The following is a 19,156-nucleotide window of genomic DNA, read 5'->3' on the forward strand; positions in this document are numbered from 1 at the left end:
TTGATATCAGAGAAGTAGAGGGACAATGTGCTGGTTGCTAAAATCCTTCTGCAGACTACATGCGTGTTGTCCAGTGTAAAATACCATCTTCGCCATGTTGTTAGGGTCTGGTCCTATTGAGGGAACTGGGCCATTGAATCTGATGGAGCAGGTTGATAAACGGGAACCACACCGCCCACCGTCATTTACAGTCCATCTTCTTATAGGGACTTGGGAGATGCATTTCTAAGGTGGGCAAGTGTGCTTTAACAGCCCTATTGCTGACATTCTGAAATGTCTTCATGAAGAATGCAGTAGAACCAATTCTCACATACTTCAAATGTCCTCTTCATTTAACTTTCGAAGATATGTACTGGGGCGTTTAAACCGGTGAAAACTCTGGCCTTTAGTTTAACTCGAGTCTGACCGATAATTTGTTCTCAAATTAGTTTCAAAATATCAAAGATATTAATCTTTAAACATATACCATAAATGATTAGAATGTTATTATATTACAAAAACATTTGGAACATGTTTAAAAAAATCTTTGAAATTTTGAAACTAATTATTTATAAGTTTGTTGCAGTTCTCGTCGAGTGCTCGCATTACTGAAAGGATCTTTAATTCTTTCATGCGAGGGTTGGCATGTGCAGTTTGCAAGCGTTATGTTATTTCCACTCCTGCTTCTGCGACCCGAGCGAATATGTGAAATTAATCACAAAGTTTTCATTAACTGCATGTACAGGAAGGAATCTAGTCTGTGCACTCCCTACATGATACTGGAACTTTCCCAAGGAGACTTTTCAAAATACAGGAAATCTAGATAGCATTTTGGGTGACCTCTTCCAAACGGGCACTGAGGTCTAAGGATTGACTCTTGCTCTTTAGCTTATGTGACTGATGTCTCTCCAGGGACGGTGATTGGGGACATAACGGAAACTTGAATGGGGCTTTTGGGGTCTCGGCCTCGATATTAATGCAGAAGATAGGCCCGTGCTCATCATTTCATTTTCTATTTGGAGACAGAGGCATCGCTAATGGCCGAAAGTTACTGTACTGTTGATTCTAAATTGTTCACCTCGACAGAAATCCTCCCATCGATATCTGCGATGGGTGTTTGATGATGCACTTGTGATTTAGAACATGCAATTCTGTGTGTGTATTGATTCCAACCACGGGTTCTCATATTAATGGGAAATCCATGCTTGGGCACACAACACTTTGACCTCTCCCATTCACACAGCCTTTAGAAAGACTGTCACATTAGGAGAGGTTTCAACCTATAATCAATCTGAGGATTTGTTTTAAACTTTTCATTGAGTTAACGCTCCCTCCTGGACTTTGCCAACAACACCGTCCAATAAGGAAAATAGTCCTTTCCCTAAATATGCAAAGAAAAGGTCGCCATAGTCCCAGAGGATGCTGTTCCTGTGAGAGAGAGCGCTGACAGGTGGTGACCACACCAGGTTCATAGGCCATGAAGCAAAGAAAATATAGTTTCTGGGATTCCTAACATGGTAAAGGGTGAGTGAAAAACACACAGAACCCAACTAACTAGTGCTGAGCTGGCAAATAAAAAGGAAATACTTCCATTTAGCTGCTCCTTTTCCATTGAACGTCTCAAAATGGCTTTCCAGCCAATGATGCACTTTCTGAAGTGCAGGCACTGCGTTACTGGTGTGATTACTGGCAGCAGCCAATTTACACACAGCAAGATTCCACAAACTGCAATGTGAGAATCTTTCTGTGACGTTGATTGAGGGATAATCCCTCCTGCTCTTCTTCGAAGTGGCGGCCGCGGGATCTGTGTTTCTTTTACATCATCCCCCCACGAGCCGGTAGATAGGTTGGACACACCGACCGTGACTGCGACATCCAGGGAGCGCTCAGGTCCGTGTTGTTGGCAAAGTCCAAGGAGGGAGCAGTTAACACGGCGAGGTTAGTGTGGGCTAGCTCAAGTCAAACCACAAAACAAGATCCCAGAACAATGCAAAAGAGCAAAGTGGTCGGGTTTAATGCTTAGAAAAAGTGCACATATCTGTAAATTATCAACTCAGAACTTTCGCAATACTATAAAGAAGAATAAAATGCATCTTCTGATTGAATGCATATTTTAAAATTTTACAGAAACGTTACGACTGACTAAACAAACCGATCCGGGTTTTAAAAAAACCCTTTCATTGTACAATATAATGAGATCGTCATCCTAATTACAAACTATCAACTCCACTGCAGTGCGAGATAGCAAATACTAAAAGTCAACAAAATAACTGCTCAAATATGCGGTAAAAATAACATTACAAAGTTAAACACTTCAAATAGATGTGATCGAAAATCTTCAAGGGAGACTGAGATCACATAAAACGGGGGCCACTAGTTCATTAACTATTCACATCAAGGTAAGGACGCGGCCGTGTAGTTTTCGTCCAGTATTTATGAAGGCGTCGAGATCTTTTTCCTCCGAATTGACTCCAATGCGGCTTCCTTTTCTTTCAGGATCTCCTTCAGTAGTTTTATTTTCTCATCGCGTGGGGTCTTGTCTCCCGGAGGAAGGGTTTGGACGGGAGGAAAGTTCTCCCGGGTGCAGGGTTCTGTTTGCCTTGTGTGTGCTGGCGCTGAGCCACTGAGCCTGTCGTGACCATAGCGAGTGCCCATGTGGGCCTCTCCCCCAGTCTCCTGTCCTGGGAGACAGCTGTAGGCGTGTTCCGATTCCCTGTTCAAGACCCACTTTTTACAACGCTGTTTCTTGCTGGTCGACGGGCATTTGCTTTTTCCTGCCTTCCTCTTCTCAGCCGCTTTGGTCTTGATCTGAAACGAATAGAATCAGAACATTAGCATGAGATTTGCATTTGTTTGCTTCTATAATTGTCACCCGAGGTCCTGGAAAATGATGTGTGTGTGTTCCAGGTTGAACATTGCCATCTGAGATTGGTGCTACCAGGTGTAGATGGGCCCAGTGACTTTCTTAAAGCGAGTAATTCACACGTTTCATGCAATGCATTGCTTAAACCATTATTCATCACAGCCTACGCCAGCCCTCCCTTCCCTTCTATGCCAAAGACATAAAGCAAAGACGTGGCCCTCTTGTGTTTACATTAAGCATGTGTAGTTGGGCTGGAGCCAGCACTGCCCGGGTGGAAGGGCTGAATGGTCTCGCATAGAGAGATTCTTTGTCTCTCCTCCCTCCGCCCCCCGCAGTGAGGGTTGTGGTTTTCGCCCATCGTCTCTTTGCTAACCTCCGCTCCATCGTGCACAAAGACCCGATGGTCAAAAAGAACTATCATTTATGCATTGTCTAATTCTTATTGATGTGTTTCGAAGTTTGAGCACACCCTGATGAGTTTTGCACACAGGGGCTCTGGCATGGGTCATATAAATCGAAGCAACTGGGGTGTGTTATAACCCAGATAATTGACCACAGAACGCCGACGTCGCTAGGTCGCTGAATATATTCAAGGGTATGAAGCGTGTGCTGTCTTAACACTCAGGTAGTCAAAGTGTCAGAGGGACGCAGGAAGGTGGGAGTTGAAGCCCAGGCCAGAAGGCCAGAATAGCCAACATTTCACTGAATGGCCGCGCAGGCTGGAGGGCTGTTCTTCTGTTATTTATTGCATCAAATAGCTGGTGATTTATCAGACTTGAGCTAGAACACCTTACATAAAAGCCAACCAAATAGCAATCAACATGCCCAACCCTAAAACGGTTCAGCTCTTAACGAAAGGAGCTTGAATCCAAGGTCAGTTTTGGAAAGAGCTAAACAAATATCTTGTAGGGCACATTAAATCAAGGGCGCCGGGACTTCCCACTCTTTCTCATTCGTATTAACAACTGGTATTTCGAAACTCAGAAGTGAGGTTTCAGAGGCAGCTATACAACCAAATGATTAGACAAGAAATATATATACAGAGCACCAAGTCCACGGCCCACCAAATGTAACAGGGCAGGTCATAATTGCAGCATTTCTGTCTCCCTCAGGATCGAGTTGAAAGAGAACTGTGAGTTTTAATAGAATCGGTAGTCAATATGTCCAAGCACTCCAGAGCAGTAACGCAAGTGGAATGCTGAACATTCTGGTCAGAACAATGAAGGCAAATCAGGCGCCAATTTGAGTATCGTGTCCATTTCAGAGCACTGCACCAGATTCAAGCCCGAAGGCAATTAATGGGGATTAAATATGCTTCGAAAGTTGAGGTTACACAAACGGAGGCAAAATTAAGTACTTTATAGAAAGATACAAAATAGAAATTGTTACGGAAGTAAGAAGTCTTACAACACCAGGTTAAAGTCCAACAGGTTTGTTTCGATGTCACTAGCTTTCGGAGCGCTGCTCCTTCCTCAGGTGAATCCTGAGGAAGGAGCTGCGCTCCGAAAGCTAGTGACATCGAAACAAACCTGTTGGACTTTAACTGGGTGTTGTAAGACTTCTTACTGATCTCACCCCAGTCCAACGCCGGCATCTCCACATCACGTTATAGAAGTAGTACAACAGGGACATTACTTTTCCTGAACACAAAAAAGGCTAATTTAGGACTAAACTCAGGAAGTTTCTTTTCAAAGATGGAATTTTACGTAGCTAATTCCGCGTTTTCCCTCCCTAAGAAGCAATTGGATAGTGTCAGGTCTTTCTGAATGGGTGAGTTAAGGCAGGTTGAATGGATTTTTCCCAGCTTTATCGGGGTGACCTTGTGAACAGAGACCACAAATCCAAGTGAACAACTTTTAGCCAAAATATGAGTGGAAAGATTAACACATTGTCTAACTCTTGATCCTCTCTCACCGTTATCATGGTTTAACTACTCAGAATTGAGTAGCTGGCTTGAATTTACCCTAAACCAATGGACTTTATTTTAATTCTAATATCCAGGTCAAAGAGAGACTGAAAGTTGGAATTCTGAAATGCTGCTAAAGTCAACTGAGTATTCTTGGTCATGCCAGCAACATGTGTAGGCTTGCAACTAGTTGTAGCATTAGCAAGTCAGTTTGTATGCATGGGACAAGTATATTTACTTGATTCTAACTTATTGAATTACAGATCAAAGAGGTATAATTACATTTATTGCAGAGGTGGTTATTTGATTATTTCTGGTTGCAAGGTAAAATGGAAAATGCATTTGATGCACTCCACGTCAATGTATGCATCATGCTGATGATGATCTGGAAAGACAGTCAGACTCTAAATTCTATAGCTTCTTTAACGACCTCACGATATCCCAAAACACTTTGGAACTGATTAAGATATTTTAAAGTGTAGTCACTGTTGTAGGAAACAGGGCAAACAGCTAGCACCCACAAACAGCAATGTGATAGTGACCAAGTATTTGTTTTGAGATTTTGATTGCTAAACGTTGAGAAAAAGACCAAGAATATCTTCAATATAGTGCCATGGAATCTTTTACATCCACCTTAGAGAGCAGACGGCCTAATAGGGCCTCGGTTAAATGTCTCACCTGAAAAATGCACCTCCGCTGAAAGTGGTACCAACTGAGCTATGGCTAGAATCACAGAATCCCTACAGTGCAGAAGGAGGCCATTCGGCTCATTGAATCTGCACCGACCCTTCAAAAGACCACCCTACCTAGGATAAATTCCCAAAACTATTTCTGCACCCCCACCCTAAGGGGCAATTTAGCATGGACAATTCAGTTAACCTGCACATTTTTGGACTGAGGGAGGGAACCGGTGAACCAAAAGGAAATCCACGCAGACACGGGGAGAATGTGCAAACTCCACAGTCACCAGAGGTCAGAATCAAATCTGGGTCTCTAGTGCTGTGAGGCAGCAGTGCTAACTACTATGCCACCGTGCCGTCCCTACTGGCACCTACTAAAGTTATGCTTGCACAAAGTTGATGCATGTGGACCTAAATTCCTTCTGTAATGGGCAATATTTTGAATATAAAACCTGACACTACTTGACATTCAAAATCAGTCTGAGCCATTAATGAAACATTGATTTGACAGAACTGAGCAAGAATCACTCCAACTTGCAGCTGACTATATAACAAACCAACAGATTAAATGGAAAACTAATTCCCAATGGAGATTTAGCAATAACATTGCCACAGCAGTTAACAAGGCAACATCTCCTTTCAGGCATGAAGTGCCTTGAGCAGTTTTGTGCTGACAGCAATGTTTAATGCTTGCGATCACGAGGACCCAGTTTTCTCACTCACCCATCTGTACTCAGTTATGAAAAAAAACACTTCAAAGAAAATCCTCCTATGCTACTATTTAAGACCACAGTAGAAATTTTGTGAATCACATTTCAAAGCTAATGGAAATCTATCTGCCTCTTGGATTGTTTGTTCTAACAATCAGCAAAGTCTACATTGAGGGTTGGACTAGACTAGAAAGAAGGCATTCAGAAATACCATATGCATAGAAGTCTGAACATTTAGATTCAGTAAGTCCCTCACAAATCCTCTTGCCACTCAGATCCAAGGTCACCCAGAGGTTGATTTATGCGCCAAGGATGAACAATATATAGATATCTTTATCTGGTGCAATTATTTAAATATTTAAGTTTTACATCTATACAATTCACTGTAGTTCCACATGCCTCCATCAGATTCCCATCTTAACTATTCCCGACTCAACTCAAACTGAAAGCATATGCTACCTACATCCAAAGTTGTTAATCTAGCTCCAATGGAGCTTATCCACATCCATCATGAAGAAAGTAGGTAATTTACACAGATGCAGTAGCTGGCTAGAACTATCATAGAATTTAGAGTGCAGAAGGAGGCCATTTGGCCCATCGAGTCTGCACAGGCCCTTGGAAAGATCACGCCATTTGAGCCCACACTTCCAACCTATTCCCCGTAACCCCACCTAACCTTTTTTTTGGACACTACGGGCAATTTAGCATGACCAATCCCCCTAACCTGCACATCTTTGGACTGTGGGAGGAAACCGGAGCACCCGGAGGAAACCCATGCTGTCATGGAGAGAACGTGCAGACTCCGCACAGACAGTGTCCCAAGCCGGGAATCGAACCTGGGACCCTGGAGCCGTGAAGCAACTGTGCTAACCAATGTGCTACCGTGCTGCCTAGTTTTGGATAATTATTTTAAAGCTCTATTCATCTGCATAAAGCACAAGTTGGTTCTAATCAATGGTCACCATTACTTCATACACAATGGGTTTGCGTGCAGTGGGATAAATGCAACCAAAACTTCAGATAACTAGTAAGACAGTCCTTGACCAGAAAATCAAGATCCCTTCTGAGCATACTTAGCCACCCAGGTGAAAAATGAGACAGTTGTTTTTTTGTTGCCTTTTTACCGAAGCATGCTGACTTTAGTACTAGGGTTCTAATTCCAGGGGCTTTCTGGTCTTTTTGGTATAAGGCGAAATTTTCCGTTGCAGCATTTAATCCAATTGCTGCTAAACCACCAGGTTTTCTCTGGTGTCATCTCTGAAAGCCAAGCATCCTTTTGTTCCAGGTGAATCTTATGAATCTTAAGAGGGACTCTTTAATGCAAGGAAGTCGAGCCTTACTTTTACACCTCCACCTCAATCAAATTGGACATTTAGAAGGCACTTGAACGTGTTCCAAATTGCAATTTTGCAACCAGCTGCAATTCATTTCACTGGATGTTATATTAGAGACCTTTATCAAAAATCTCAGATCTAAAGATATCTTATTCATCCTTTAAAGGAAATGTACTTCAGAGCAGTAATTAGTCCATGCATGTTGAGATACTTTTGTTTGTTGAATGGCAATTTCCTATAGCTGACCTTATCTTAGATGGCGTCGAACTGTCCTCAATACTTTTGGAACCTCCTTTGAATCTTTAAGACTGGTTATTGTCAGGAGCTTATCCTCTAGTCTAAAGTGATCTCTTCCATAGATATTAGACCAGGTACACGTCTGGGGGACCCCTGCTAGCACGTTTCACTTTGTCCAGTCCAGGTTTGTGTTCATACAGATTACTAGTTTTATGAAATATGATCTCACCTTTCTTTGTAACGATGCAGAGATATATTTTATATTGAATCCATTGGTCATTTGGAACTAGCAGTTCATTAGTTATTAGTCCTTTCAGAATCAGTGTACACACAAAGTCTACCAATCAGTTTGTTTAAAGGCAGCTAAAGCTGCAAGGTTTCAGAATGTACACTTTCTGTTCCACCAAATGAAGCATTTCTTCAGCCGGTATCCTCAGCAATAAGATATCAGAGCAAGTTATTTTTAACTTGGTAGATTGTCATAACATGGATGGCAGAATGGTTCGTGCTAGAACTTGCAAATTATTTAGTTCATGGTCAATCATTTGCCGACCAACAAGTGTTTACCTTTGGTTATATTCACATAAAGTACTTAACAGAATTAATAATCAGAGAAGCATTGCTTTAAATCGTGGGGGATTTTATTCTAATAAGCCAATTTCCTTTCTTACAGCTGTTTTATCATTTCTGGCAATTCTTGTCTAATTTTTCATGTGCTGAAGTATAAAGAATATTCCAAGTACAATCTTGCCAAGTTGTACACAAGCCAATTCAAATTACCATTGACATTACCCAACGGTTTCCCACATACAAGTTGATAAATGTTGCACGATGTGGATAGGGCTGTTCATATGTTTTATTTAATAATTAGTGGCACCTGTAAATAGAGGTGGGACTCTTATTCACCCTCATAGTAAATATATGTTCTATTCCAATGCAGGAGATCAAATTGTAATTGCAATTTCTAAAGGTTGAAATTCTGGAACTTAAGTAGGGACTCAGCATGACTCAACATCTCTCCTCGATATCACTGACTTGCCTAGTTGAAGCAAAGGTCAGTTCTGCCCACATGTATACAAGTTCACCAAGTATATTTTTTCTAAAGTTACAGGGTCTAAACCTTAATTAGAATCTGAAGTATCTCTGTAAAAAGGTGTTTACTGCATCGTTGCTTGTCAAAAGGCATGAGCAGGCAAGCTGGAAATCAATCAGCAGTATTTTTGATAGTTATTTTGGATCTGTAGGCCCAACCACAAAGCGGAGTGAAATATTCAATTGGAGCTTTGACACATCTAATGGTCAGGCTCAAATAAACAAACAGTGCATCAGTAGCCCTTTGCACCCAAGACCTAAGCAATGCAACACCTAAGGAGTACACTGATCAGTAGCTCGACATACACTAGCCACTAGTGTGAACACCGAACCACTTCTACATCTGGATCCCAACTTCTTGACTTCAATGTCAAAGATGATATTCCAGTGTTCTATTGAAGGCTCATCAGGTTGATAAGACAATTCAGGCAAACTGAAGAAATAAAGATTTCACATTTGGAAGACAGACAGTTACCAGTCTTGAGTTGCCAGGGTAAAATAGAGGAGCACCCTACAACCCCATCAACATTTTGGAAGTTTCTAACATTTAAAAGAGTACAAGTGAACTGAAGAAATAAATAACAGCTAGTACCACCCAAGTGGAAATGACATAGTGAATATCATACACCTCTCTAAAAAAATCTACTAATCCTACAACAAGAACAGATTCACAAAGTGCCATTCTATAGCACAAGAAAGCAGTCTTGAGCTCTTTAAAAAAATCAAGCTTTAAGAAAGACTAACATATTGGGATTCTCAAAACACAGAAACAACTTAAAATGCACTCAAAGAGAAAAAGTTCCATACATTCCCCAAATTTCCTATTTACCAGGGAATAAATCTTAATAAACCCTATTAAAGTGACAGATAGAAAAAAAGTTAAATGACACTGCAGGTTGGCAACAAGGCGGCCTAGTAAAATTGAAGTCCATGGAAAACAAGGGAAAAACTCTCCACTGGCTGGAGCCATAGGTAGCACAACGGAAGATGATTGAGGGAGACCAACCATCCCAGCCCCAGTACATTGCTGCTGCTGGGGTTCCACAGGGCAGTTTCCTAGGCCCAATCATCTTCAGCTGCTTCATTAATGAGGTTTGAAGTGGAGCGATCTGCTGATGTTCATTTCCACTTGCAATTCCTCAGATAATGGAGCAATCAGTGTCCACATTCAGCAAGTCTTGGATAACATTCAGACTTGGCTTAATAAGTGGAAAGTATCATTTGCACCACACAAGTGCCAGCAATGACTCATCTCCAACTGAAGACAGTCTAACAACCTGCCCCATGACATTTAATGGTATTATCATCATTATATACCCTACCATTCACATATTGGGTTCACCATCCACTAGAAACCCTAACTGGAATAGCCATATAAATACAGTGACAGCATGACAGAAGCTGGGTGTTCCAGAATGAGTGATTCATCTACTGACTTCCCAAAATCTTTCCACCATCTAAAAGACTCAACCCTCCTAGATAAAGCGAAGCTCTAACAACATGCATGAAACTTGACAAGAAATAGATCAAAGCAGCCTGCTCGATTGGCATCCAATCCGCCACCTTAAAACATTCACTCCCTCCATCAGTGGCATATTGTGGCTATAGTGTGTACCATATAAAAGATGTATTGCCTCAACTTGCCACGTCTGGGATTCACTCCCTAACAGGGACGTGCAAGTATTATCAACAGCTGGACAGCAACAAAGGAAGCAGTTCACCGTCATCTTCTCATGGACAATAAATGCTGACTTTGCCTGTGACGTTCACATTCCCTGAATCAATGAAAATTAGATAGATCTGAAAGTGCAGAAGAAATCTACGGCATGGGACACAGGTCTTTCAAACTCAGCACAGCGTAGTAGGTACAACTGGGAACCCAGAAATACAGAATCACAGAATAGTTACAGCACAGGAGTTGGCCATTCACCCTGTCCTGTCTACGCAGCTCTCCAAATGAGCAACACACAGAAGAAAATCATTAGGTCAAACATATATTAAATACATTAAAATAGAGTTATGCTACCATATATTTGTCCCTTACATTGTACAATATAATGCAACCACCGGCCTAATTATAAATCAAACTTGCTACAATTTAAAATGACAAATATTGATAGTCAAAAGTAGCGGCTCAATAATGTAGCAAAAGAAACATTTTAAGGACAAGCGCTTTGAATATTTGTCATCTTAAACTTATCAAGAGAGACTGAGATCACACAGAATGGTGATCATGTAGGTCTTCAGATAAATAGTACAGCAAGGACACAAAATCTTAATTTTGATCAAGAACTTTATAAAGGTGTCAAAACCATTTTCTTTCGTATTGCCTCCAACGCGACCTCCTTCTCCTTCAGAATCGCCTTCAGCCGCTTGATTTTCTCATCTCGTGTAGTTTCGTCAATACTTGAGGAAGGGGGAGAAGAGTAACTGCATGCTGCACTGATGTCAGTCGTAGGGGAGCATTCCATTGAGGGAGTTGAGGTGCTGGGCTCAGAAACAGGATTTGTGGAGTCAGTCGAGGGGTTGGGTACACTATCTGTCCCAGTACTGAAAGTCGTCATGGGGAAGGATTCCATTGTCATGTTATCCTCCAGCACGGAGATAGCCTGAGCAGAACTGGTGAACACCTCCGGTCCACAGTGAGAGTCGATGCGAGAGGTTGCCTCTGTATTGTGGGAAGGTGTTTCTGCATTGTATACGGGAAGGCAGCTGTAAGCATGCTCAGATTCCCAGTTTGGAATGAACCGTTTTAGACATTGTTTCTTTTCTGACACTGGGCAATGGATTCTTTCTGCTTTTCTTTTCACTGGTGATTTGGGCTCAAGCTTAATCTAAAATAGGAAACACAATTTAAAAACAAAATTAGCACATATGCATCAAAGATTTCAAATTCATGGTCATATAAAGTCATGAGACTTTCTTTAAGCATAGATTGACATGTTTAAAGAACACGCCTTGAATTTTCCATTCAAATTCAGCCAAATTTATTTTAAACCTGGGAAAGGAGTTTTAAGATACCTTATTCTGCTGATACCAGCATTAGCTCAGTTGATAGCAGACTCACGTCTGAGTCAGAAGTTGTGTTCAAGTCCCGTTCCAGAGACTTGAGCAGATAATCTGGGCTGGCACTTTAGTGTGGTAGAGAAAGTGCTGCATTGTCAGATATGCTGCTGCCTTCCACATAGGATGTTAAATAGAAGTGCCCTGACTGCCATCACAAGTGGATTCAAATGTTACCGTGACACAATGGAAAGTTGAGGGGTGTTTAGGCCTTGTGCCCTGGCCAATATTAATCTCTCCAAAGATGGTCCTCAGTTTGTAGAGGTTTGCTAGTTGCAAATTGGCTGTATCGCTGCATTCCTATAGAGACTGCACTTTAAAAATACTTAATTGAATGTGAAGTGCAGAAGATGTGAAAGGTTCTGTTAGAGGCAAGCTCTTTCTTTCTAATGATTCCAATATTAAATCTTATTATCTTAAACAAAAAATGTTACATAAAGGGGAGCTTTAGCAGTTCCTGATCGATAAAGGGTACTATTTGGCTTAACACAAAGACACTTATACTAGAAAGTGTCTGGTTTGAGACGTGCCTAGGCACCAGTATGGTATAATTGGCTTCAGTTGGTCTAGACTAAGAGGAGGGAAATATTTTTGGCAGGATTTATGTTCCTGATGGCGATCCAGTGACTCCTGTTGGAAAAAGTTTCAACATCAACCAGGAACAGGATTGGATTCTGCTCTGATTTCCAGTCAAACAGGTGCTAAATTCCCATTTTAAGGTCAAATACGACGGATGGTAATTTGACAGCAGGACTTAAGATCTCTGTCCCAAAGAATCGCACAACCCCACACAAACAACTTAACAAATAACAGTGCTACTGAAATCAAGATATATATACCTCAATATTCTTTGTATGGTATGCATAATATTCTGTCTCTGTAGGTTCCTCTCTTTTAATAGCTGGAAGCACCAAATTCATTTGTATCTCTTTACTAACTGCCTCAGTCTTTACGTTATCCATTTTCCTGGATAGATGAGAAGATAACTCTAGTGGGTCAGAGGTTGTGGGTGAATTGCTCTTTTCCCACTGTTCCAGCTGTTTTGGGGATATTCGAGTGAGACAGATTCGGAGATTGGTGTGAATTCCTGCCTTCTTCAGTAACTGCTCATCGGTTTCCTCTCTAGCAGTACCACAAATCCACTTTGAATGCTGTCGTGAAGTGGGAACAAGGAAAACAGGAGGAAGAACGTTTTTAACCATGAAATGAATACAAACATATTTTGGCAGATAAAGCTGAATAAACTTAGATTGCAGTACTCACAAACTGAACTGCCTGCTGGAATTTAAAACTAGATACATTTTAATATAAGAGATGACAACTTAAAGCACAATTATCATCATGTCAATGATATAATATCCAATACTTTTGATTCACAACTGTGGTGGCTTAAATGGCCTACAATTTACACTGCAAATAACTCACACTCTCCCTCCCCCCCCCTCCCTCCCTCCCCCTCCCTCCCTCCCTCCCTCACCCCCCCTCCCTCCCTCACCCCCCCTCCCTCCCTCACCCCCCCTCCCTCCCTCACCCCCCCTACCTCCCTCACCCCCCTCCCTCCCCCCTCCCCCTCCCCCCCTCCCTCCCTCCCCTCCCTCCCTCCCCCCTCCCTCCCTCCCCCCCTCCCTCCCCCCCTCCCTCCCCCCTCCCCCTCCCTCCCCCCCTCCCCCTCCTCCCTCTACTTCCTGAAAAAAAACTTTAAGGTGTCTGATATGATTCTGTCCATTGGGTTACAGTCATGTACAATCCATGCTAAGGGCAACATGGTGGCACAGTGAGTTAGCCCTGTTGTCTCACAGCGCCGAGGTCCCAGGTTCGATCCCAGCTTTTGGTCACTGTCCGTGTGGAGTTTGCACATTCTCCCAGTGCTTGCGTGGGTTTCACCCCCACAACCCAAAGATGTGCACAGTAGGTAGATTGGTCACGCTAAAATTGCCCCTTAATTGGAAAAAATGAATTGGGTACTCTAAAATTTATTTTAAAAAATGTACACTCCATGCCATTAGCAGCAGATAAAGTATGACGGGGCGGCACTGTTGCACAGTGGTTAGCACTACTGCATCACAGTACCAAGGACCAGGGCTTGATTCCGACCTGGGGTGACTGTCTGTTTGCAAGTTCTCCCAATGTCTGCGTGGGTTTCCTCCACAATCCAAAGATGTGTAGGTTAGGTGAATTGGCCATGCTAAATTGGCCCTTAGTGTCCAACAGTTAGGTGGGGTTACGGGGATAGAGTGGGGCATTGCAGTGTTAATGTAAGCCTACTTGTGACAATAATAAAGATTATTATTAATTGGACCTTGGTAGGGTACTCTTTTAGAGGGCCGGAGGCCTCCTCCTGCACTGTCGGGATTCTATGATTCATGGGTCACATTGGACTAATCGACTCATTGCAATTAATTGAACTCTTCACAGAATATTACAGTACAGAAGAGGCCCTTCAGCCCATTGAATCTGCACTTATGCATGAAAGGCCCTGACCTGCCCACCTAATCCCACTTGCCAGCTCTTGGTCCATAGCCTTGAATGTTATGGCGTGCCAAGTACTCATCCAGGTACTTTTTAAAGGATGTCAGGCATCCCGCCTCTACCACCCTCCCAGTCAGTGCATTCCAGACCGTCACCACTCTCCGGGTAAAAAAGGTTTTCCTCAAATCCCCCCTCATTCTCCTACCCCTCACTTTGAACTTGTGTCCCCTCGTAACTGACCCTTCAACTAATGGAACAGCTGCTCCCTATCCACCCTGCCCATGCCCCTCATAATCTGGTACCCTTCAATCAGATCACCCCTCAGTCTTCTCTGCTCCAGAGAAAACAACCAAAGCCTATCCAACCTCTCTTTATAACTTAAATGTTCCATCCCAAGCAACATTCTGGTGAATCTCCTCTGCACCCCCTCCAGTGCAATTACATCCTTTCTATAATGCCATGACCATGAATTGCACTCAGCACTCCAGTTGTGGCCTCACCAAAGTTCTGTACAGCTCGATCTGCCTCTTATCCGCCATTTGACCATCCCGTCTATATCTTCCTGTAACCCAAGACACTCAACTTCACGGTCAACCACCCGTCATTCGCAAACTTACTGATCCTAGCCCTCACATTGTCATTGATGTAATTTAAATAAATAATAAACAATAGGGGGCCCAGCACAGATTCCTGTGGTATGCCACTGGTCACTGGCTTCCTGACACTAAAGCAGCCGTCTGTCACCCCTCTCTGTCTCCGGCCACCAAGATAATTATGAATCCTCTTATCAAATCACCCTGTATCCCATGTGCATTTGCCTTCTTAATAAGTCTCCCATGTGAGACCTTGTCAAAGGCTTTGCTGAAATCCATGTAAACTACATCAATTGCACTACCCTCATCTATACACTTGGTTACATGCTCAAACAATTCAATCAAATTTGTTAAGCATGGCCTCCCTCTGACAAAGCCATGCTGACTATCCCTAATCAAGCCTTGCCTCCTGAAGTGGAGATAGATTCTCTCCTTCAGAATCTTCTCCAGTACTTTCCCAACCATTGATGTGAGACTGACTGGTCTGTAGTTCTCTGGCTTGACTCTACAACCGTTCTGAAATAGTGGGACCACATAAGCTGTTCTCCAGTCCTCTGGCACCTCCCCTGTGGCTAGAGAGGAATTAAAAATTTGGATCAGAGCCCTGGCACTCGCCTCCCTCACCTACCACAGCAGCCTGGGACACAGTTCATTCGGACCTGGAGATTTGTCCACTTTTAAGCCCGCCAATTCCTCCAATACCTTGTCTTTCCCTATGACAATTTGCTCAAGAACCTCACAGTCTCTCTCCCCGAATTCCATAAATACCTCCTGATTCTCTTGGGTGAAGACTGATGTGACATATTCGTTGAACACCATACCAATGTCCCCTGGCTCCACCCACAGATATCCCCATTGGCCCTTAATGGGCCTTACTCTTTCCCTGGTTATCCTCTTCCCATTGATACTTATAGAATATCTTGGGATTTTCCCTACTTTTACCAACCAGGGCTTTCTCATATCCCCTCTTTGCTCTCTTAATTGATTTCTTCAGTTCCATCCTGCACTTTCTGTAGTCCACTAATACCTCTGCAGGCTTCCCTCATACTTTTTCCTTCTCATCGTACCCTGAATGTCACTGGTCATCCTTGGTTCTCTGGGTTTGTTAAAGCTTCCTATTATCCGAGAGGGAATGTATTGGGCCAGTACCCTCCCCATTCATCTCTCATCTCTGAATGCCACCCCCCCCCCCCAACACTATTCTTCTGTAGGTTTCTCCACAAGTAACTCTTTCCAGTCTACCTTGGTCAGATCTTGCTTTATTTTATTAAAATCTATTCTCCCCCCAATCCAAAACATTTTTTTTGCAACTTGTCTATCTCTTTGACCATAACAAATTTAAATTGAACCATGTCAATTTGGGCAGCACGGTAGCATAAGTGGATAGCACTGTGGCTTCACAGTGCCAGGGTCCCAGGTTCAATTCCCCGCTGGGTCACTGTCTGTGCGGAATCTGCACGTTCTCCCAGTGTCTGTGTGGGTTTCCTCTGGGTGCTCCGGTTTCCTCCCACAGTCCACAGACGTGCAGGTTAGGTGGATTGGCCATGATAAATTGCCTTTAGTGACCAAAAAGGTTAGGAGGGGTCATCCTCCATACTGTGAGCATCAGCCTTGATTTTCATGTTCATTAACCGGTGATGGTGCACCTGTGATAGCCTCTTGATTACACAGCCTGGATTTTACGCCCGTCGGGCACGGTACCCGGCGATCCTGGAAGCGGGCACGGAACACGTTTCCGGCTGCGCTCGACCACGGAACATGGTTTCACGCTGGCTGGCCAATTAACAGGCAGCCAGCATCAAACATGCGCTGGGAAAGGCTCAGTCTTGCCAGGGAGGGGGGGGGGGGGGGGAAGTGGATGGGTGCAGAGAAAAGAGTGCGTGCGCAGGACGGCGCTTCTAATGTACTAACGCTTCTAATGCAAAGGGGCTGTTTAGCACAGGGCTAAATCGCTGGCTTTGAAAGCAGACCGAGGCAGGCCAGCAGCACGGTTCAATTCCCGTAACAGCCTCCCCGAACAGGCGCCGGAATGTGGCGACTAGGGGCTTTTCACAGTAACTTAATTGAAGCCTACTTGTGACAATAAGCGATTTTCATTTCATTTCATGTGCTCCTTAACGGGGAGAGCTCAAGAAATAAGAAAGTAAGAGTAAGAAATACACGGCACTGGAGAAAGGCTGAGTTGGAGATCTCTACTGCCTCCCGAAAATACACAAGGCTAACAACCTCATTTTAGGAAGGATGTAGAAGCTTTGGAAAAGATGCAAAGGAGATTTACCAGGATGTTGCCTGGAATGAAGAGTAGGTTTTACGAGGAAAGGTTGAGGGTGTTAGGCCTTTTCTCATTAGAACGGAGAAGGATGAGGGGCGACTTGATAGAGGTTTTTCAGATGATCAGGGGAATCGATAGAGTAGACAGTCAGAGACTTTTTTCCCCGGGTGGAACAAACCATTACAAGGGGACATAAATTTAAGGTGAATGGTGGAAGATATAGGGGGGATGCCAGAGGTAGGTTCTTTACCCAGAGAGTAGTGGGGGCATGGAATGCACTGCCTGTGGAAGTAGTTGAGTCGGAAACATTAGAACCTTCAAACGGCTATTGGATAGGTACATGGATTACGGTAGAATAATGGGGTGTAGATTAATTAGTTCTTAATCTAGGACAAAAGTTCAGCACAACATCGTGGGCCGAAGGGCCTGTTCTGTGCTGTATTTTTCTATGCTCTATGTTCTATTGGGTAACGGGGATAGGGTGGAAGTGAGGGTTTAAGCGGGTCAGTGCAGACTCTGCACTGTATATTCTATGTTCATGTCGTGGTTGCTTTTACTAAAATGCTTCCCCCCTAACACATCAACCACCTGTCCGGCTTCATTCCCCAGAATTAGGTCCAGTACTGCACCATCCCTTGTTGGATCCTTATTGAGCTAAAGAGTTCTCCTGTATACATTTTAAGAACTCTACTCCATCTAAGTCCTTAATATGATGGCTATCCCAATTAATTTAGGGAAAGTTGAAATCACCCAAAATAATTACCCTCATTATTTTTACACTCCTCCACGAATTGCGCACGTGTTTGCTCCTTAATTTCCCGCTGACTATCTAGGGGTCTATAATAAACACCTAGCAACGTAGCTGTCCTTTTTGTTTCCTCAGCTCTATCCACAGAGCTTTATTTGATGCTCCCTCCAAAATATCATCTCTCCTTACTTCAGTAACTACAATGCCTTGTCCTCTTTTACCTCCTCCTCTTAAGTCTTGCCTGAAGATTCTATATCCTGGGATGTTGAGTAGCCAATCCTGCCCCTCACTCAACCATGTCTCTGTGATAGCTATTATATCATAATTACACATGTCAATCATTGCCTTCAACTCATCCGTTTCACCTTTAATACTCCTGGCATTAAAGTAGAGGCCATCCAGACTTGTCTTACTCTCTTGAAACCTACTACCGCTGTATTCCATCTGACCTGATTGCTTTTCTACATTGTACTGTGTCCCTATTCTGCTATCAGTCTGCGTCCCCTCTCCTTGCCAAACTAGTTTAAACTTTTCCCAACAGCACAAGCAAATCCACAGCAAGGATGTTAGTCCCACTCAGGTTTAGATGTAGACCCTCCCGCTTGTACAGGTCCCACCTTCACCAAAAATTGTCCCAATGGTCCAGGAATCTAAAACCCTCCACCCTGCACCAACTCTTAAGCCACATATTCATCTATGCTATTCTCCTATTCCTGTATTCACTAGCACGTGGCACTCGGGAGTAATCCAGAGATTACAACCAGAGAGGTCCTGCTCTTTAATCTATTGCCTAACACCCTGAATTCTTGATGCAAGACCTCATTCCTCTTTCTACCTATGTCATTGGTACCAACATGTACCATGATCTCTGCCTGATCATTCTGCCCCTACAGGATACCTTGCAGCTGTTCAGTGAAATCCCAGACCCAGCCACCAGGGAGGCAACACACCATCCTGGAGTCTTTCTCTCAATCACAGAAGCGCCCATCTGTACCCTTGACCGTGGAGTCTCTATGATTAGTAGTCTTCTGTGCTCTGACCCTCCCTGCTGAACAACCGAGCCAGCCGTGGTGCCACTGCTCTGGCCGCTGCTGTTGTTTGCCCCCAATTGGCCACCCACCCCCCAAACAGCATCCAAAACGGCATCCTTGTTAGAGAGGGGGACAGCCACAGGGGATTCCTGCACTGACTGCTTGTCCTTTCTAGCAGT

At 43.4% G+C, this 19,156-nt stretch overlaps 1 protein-coding gene across 6 annotated transcripts in view; it reads right to left on the reverse strand.

Moving 5' to 3' along the window:
• Positions 1-1,971: 1,971 nt before the first annotated feature.
• The window catches only part of LOC140393977 (uncharacterized), a 55,965-nt gene continuing 38,780 nt past the window's right edge, over positions 1,972-19,156 (reverse strand). For all 6 annotated transcript variants that reach the window (XM_072480689.1, XM_072480688.1, XM_072480690.1 and 3 more), the window contains 3 exons: positions 12,704-13,015; positions 11,114-11,635; positions 1,972-2,787 (listed from right to left, as the gene is read on the reverse strand). In XM_072480689.1, coding sequence (XP_072336790.1) covers positions 2,413-2,787; positions 11,114-11,635; positions 12,704-13,015 — 1,209 coding nt within the window. In that variant the 3' untranslated portion in view covers positions 1,972-2,412. The remainder of the gene's footprint in view (positions 2,788-11,113; positions 11,636-12,703; positions 13,016-19,156) is intronic.

Source organism: Scyliorhinus torazame, chromosome 17 (assembly GCF_047496885.1).
Source record: "Scyliorhinus torazame isolate Kashiwa2021f chromosome 17, sScyTor2.1, whole genome shotgun sequence".
Taxonomy (NCBI): Eukaryota; Metazoa; Chordata; class Chondrichthyes; order Carcharhiniformes; family Scyliorhinidae; genus Scyliorhinus; species Scyliorhinus torazame.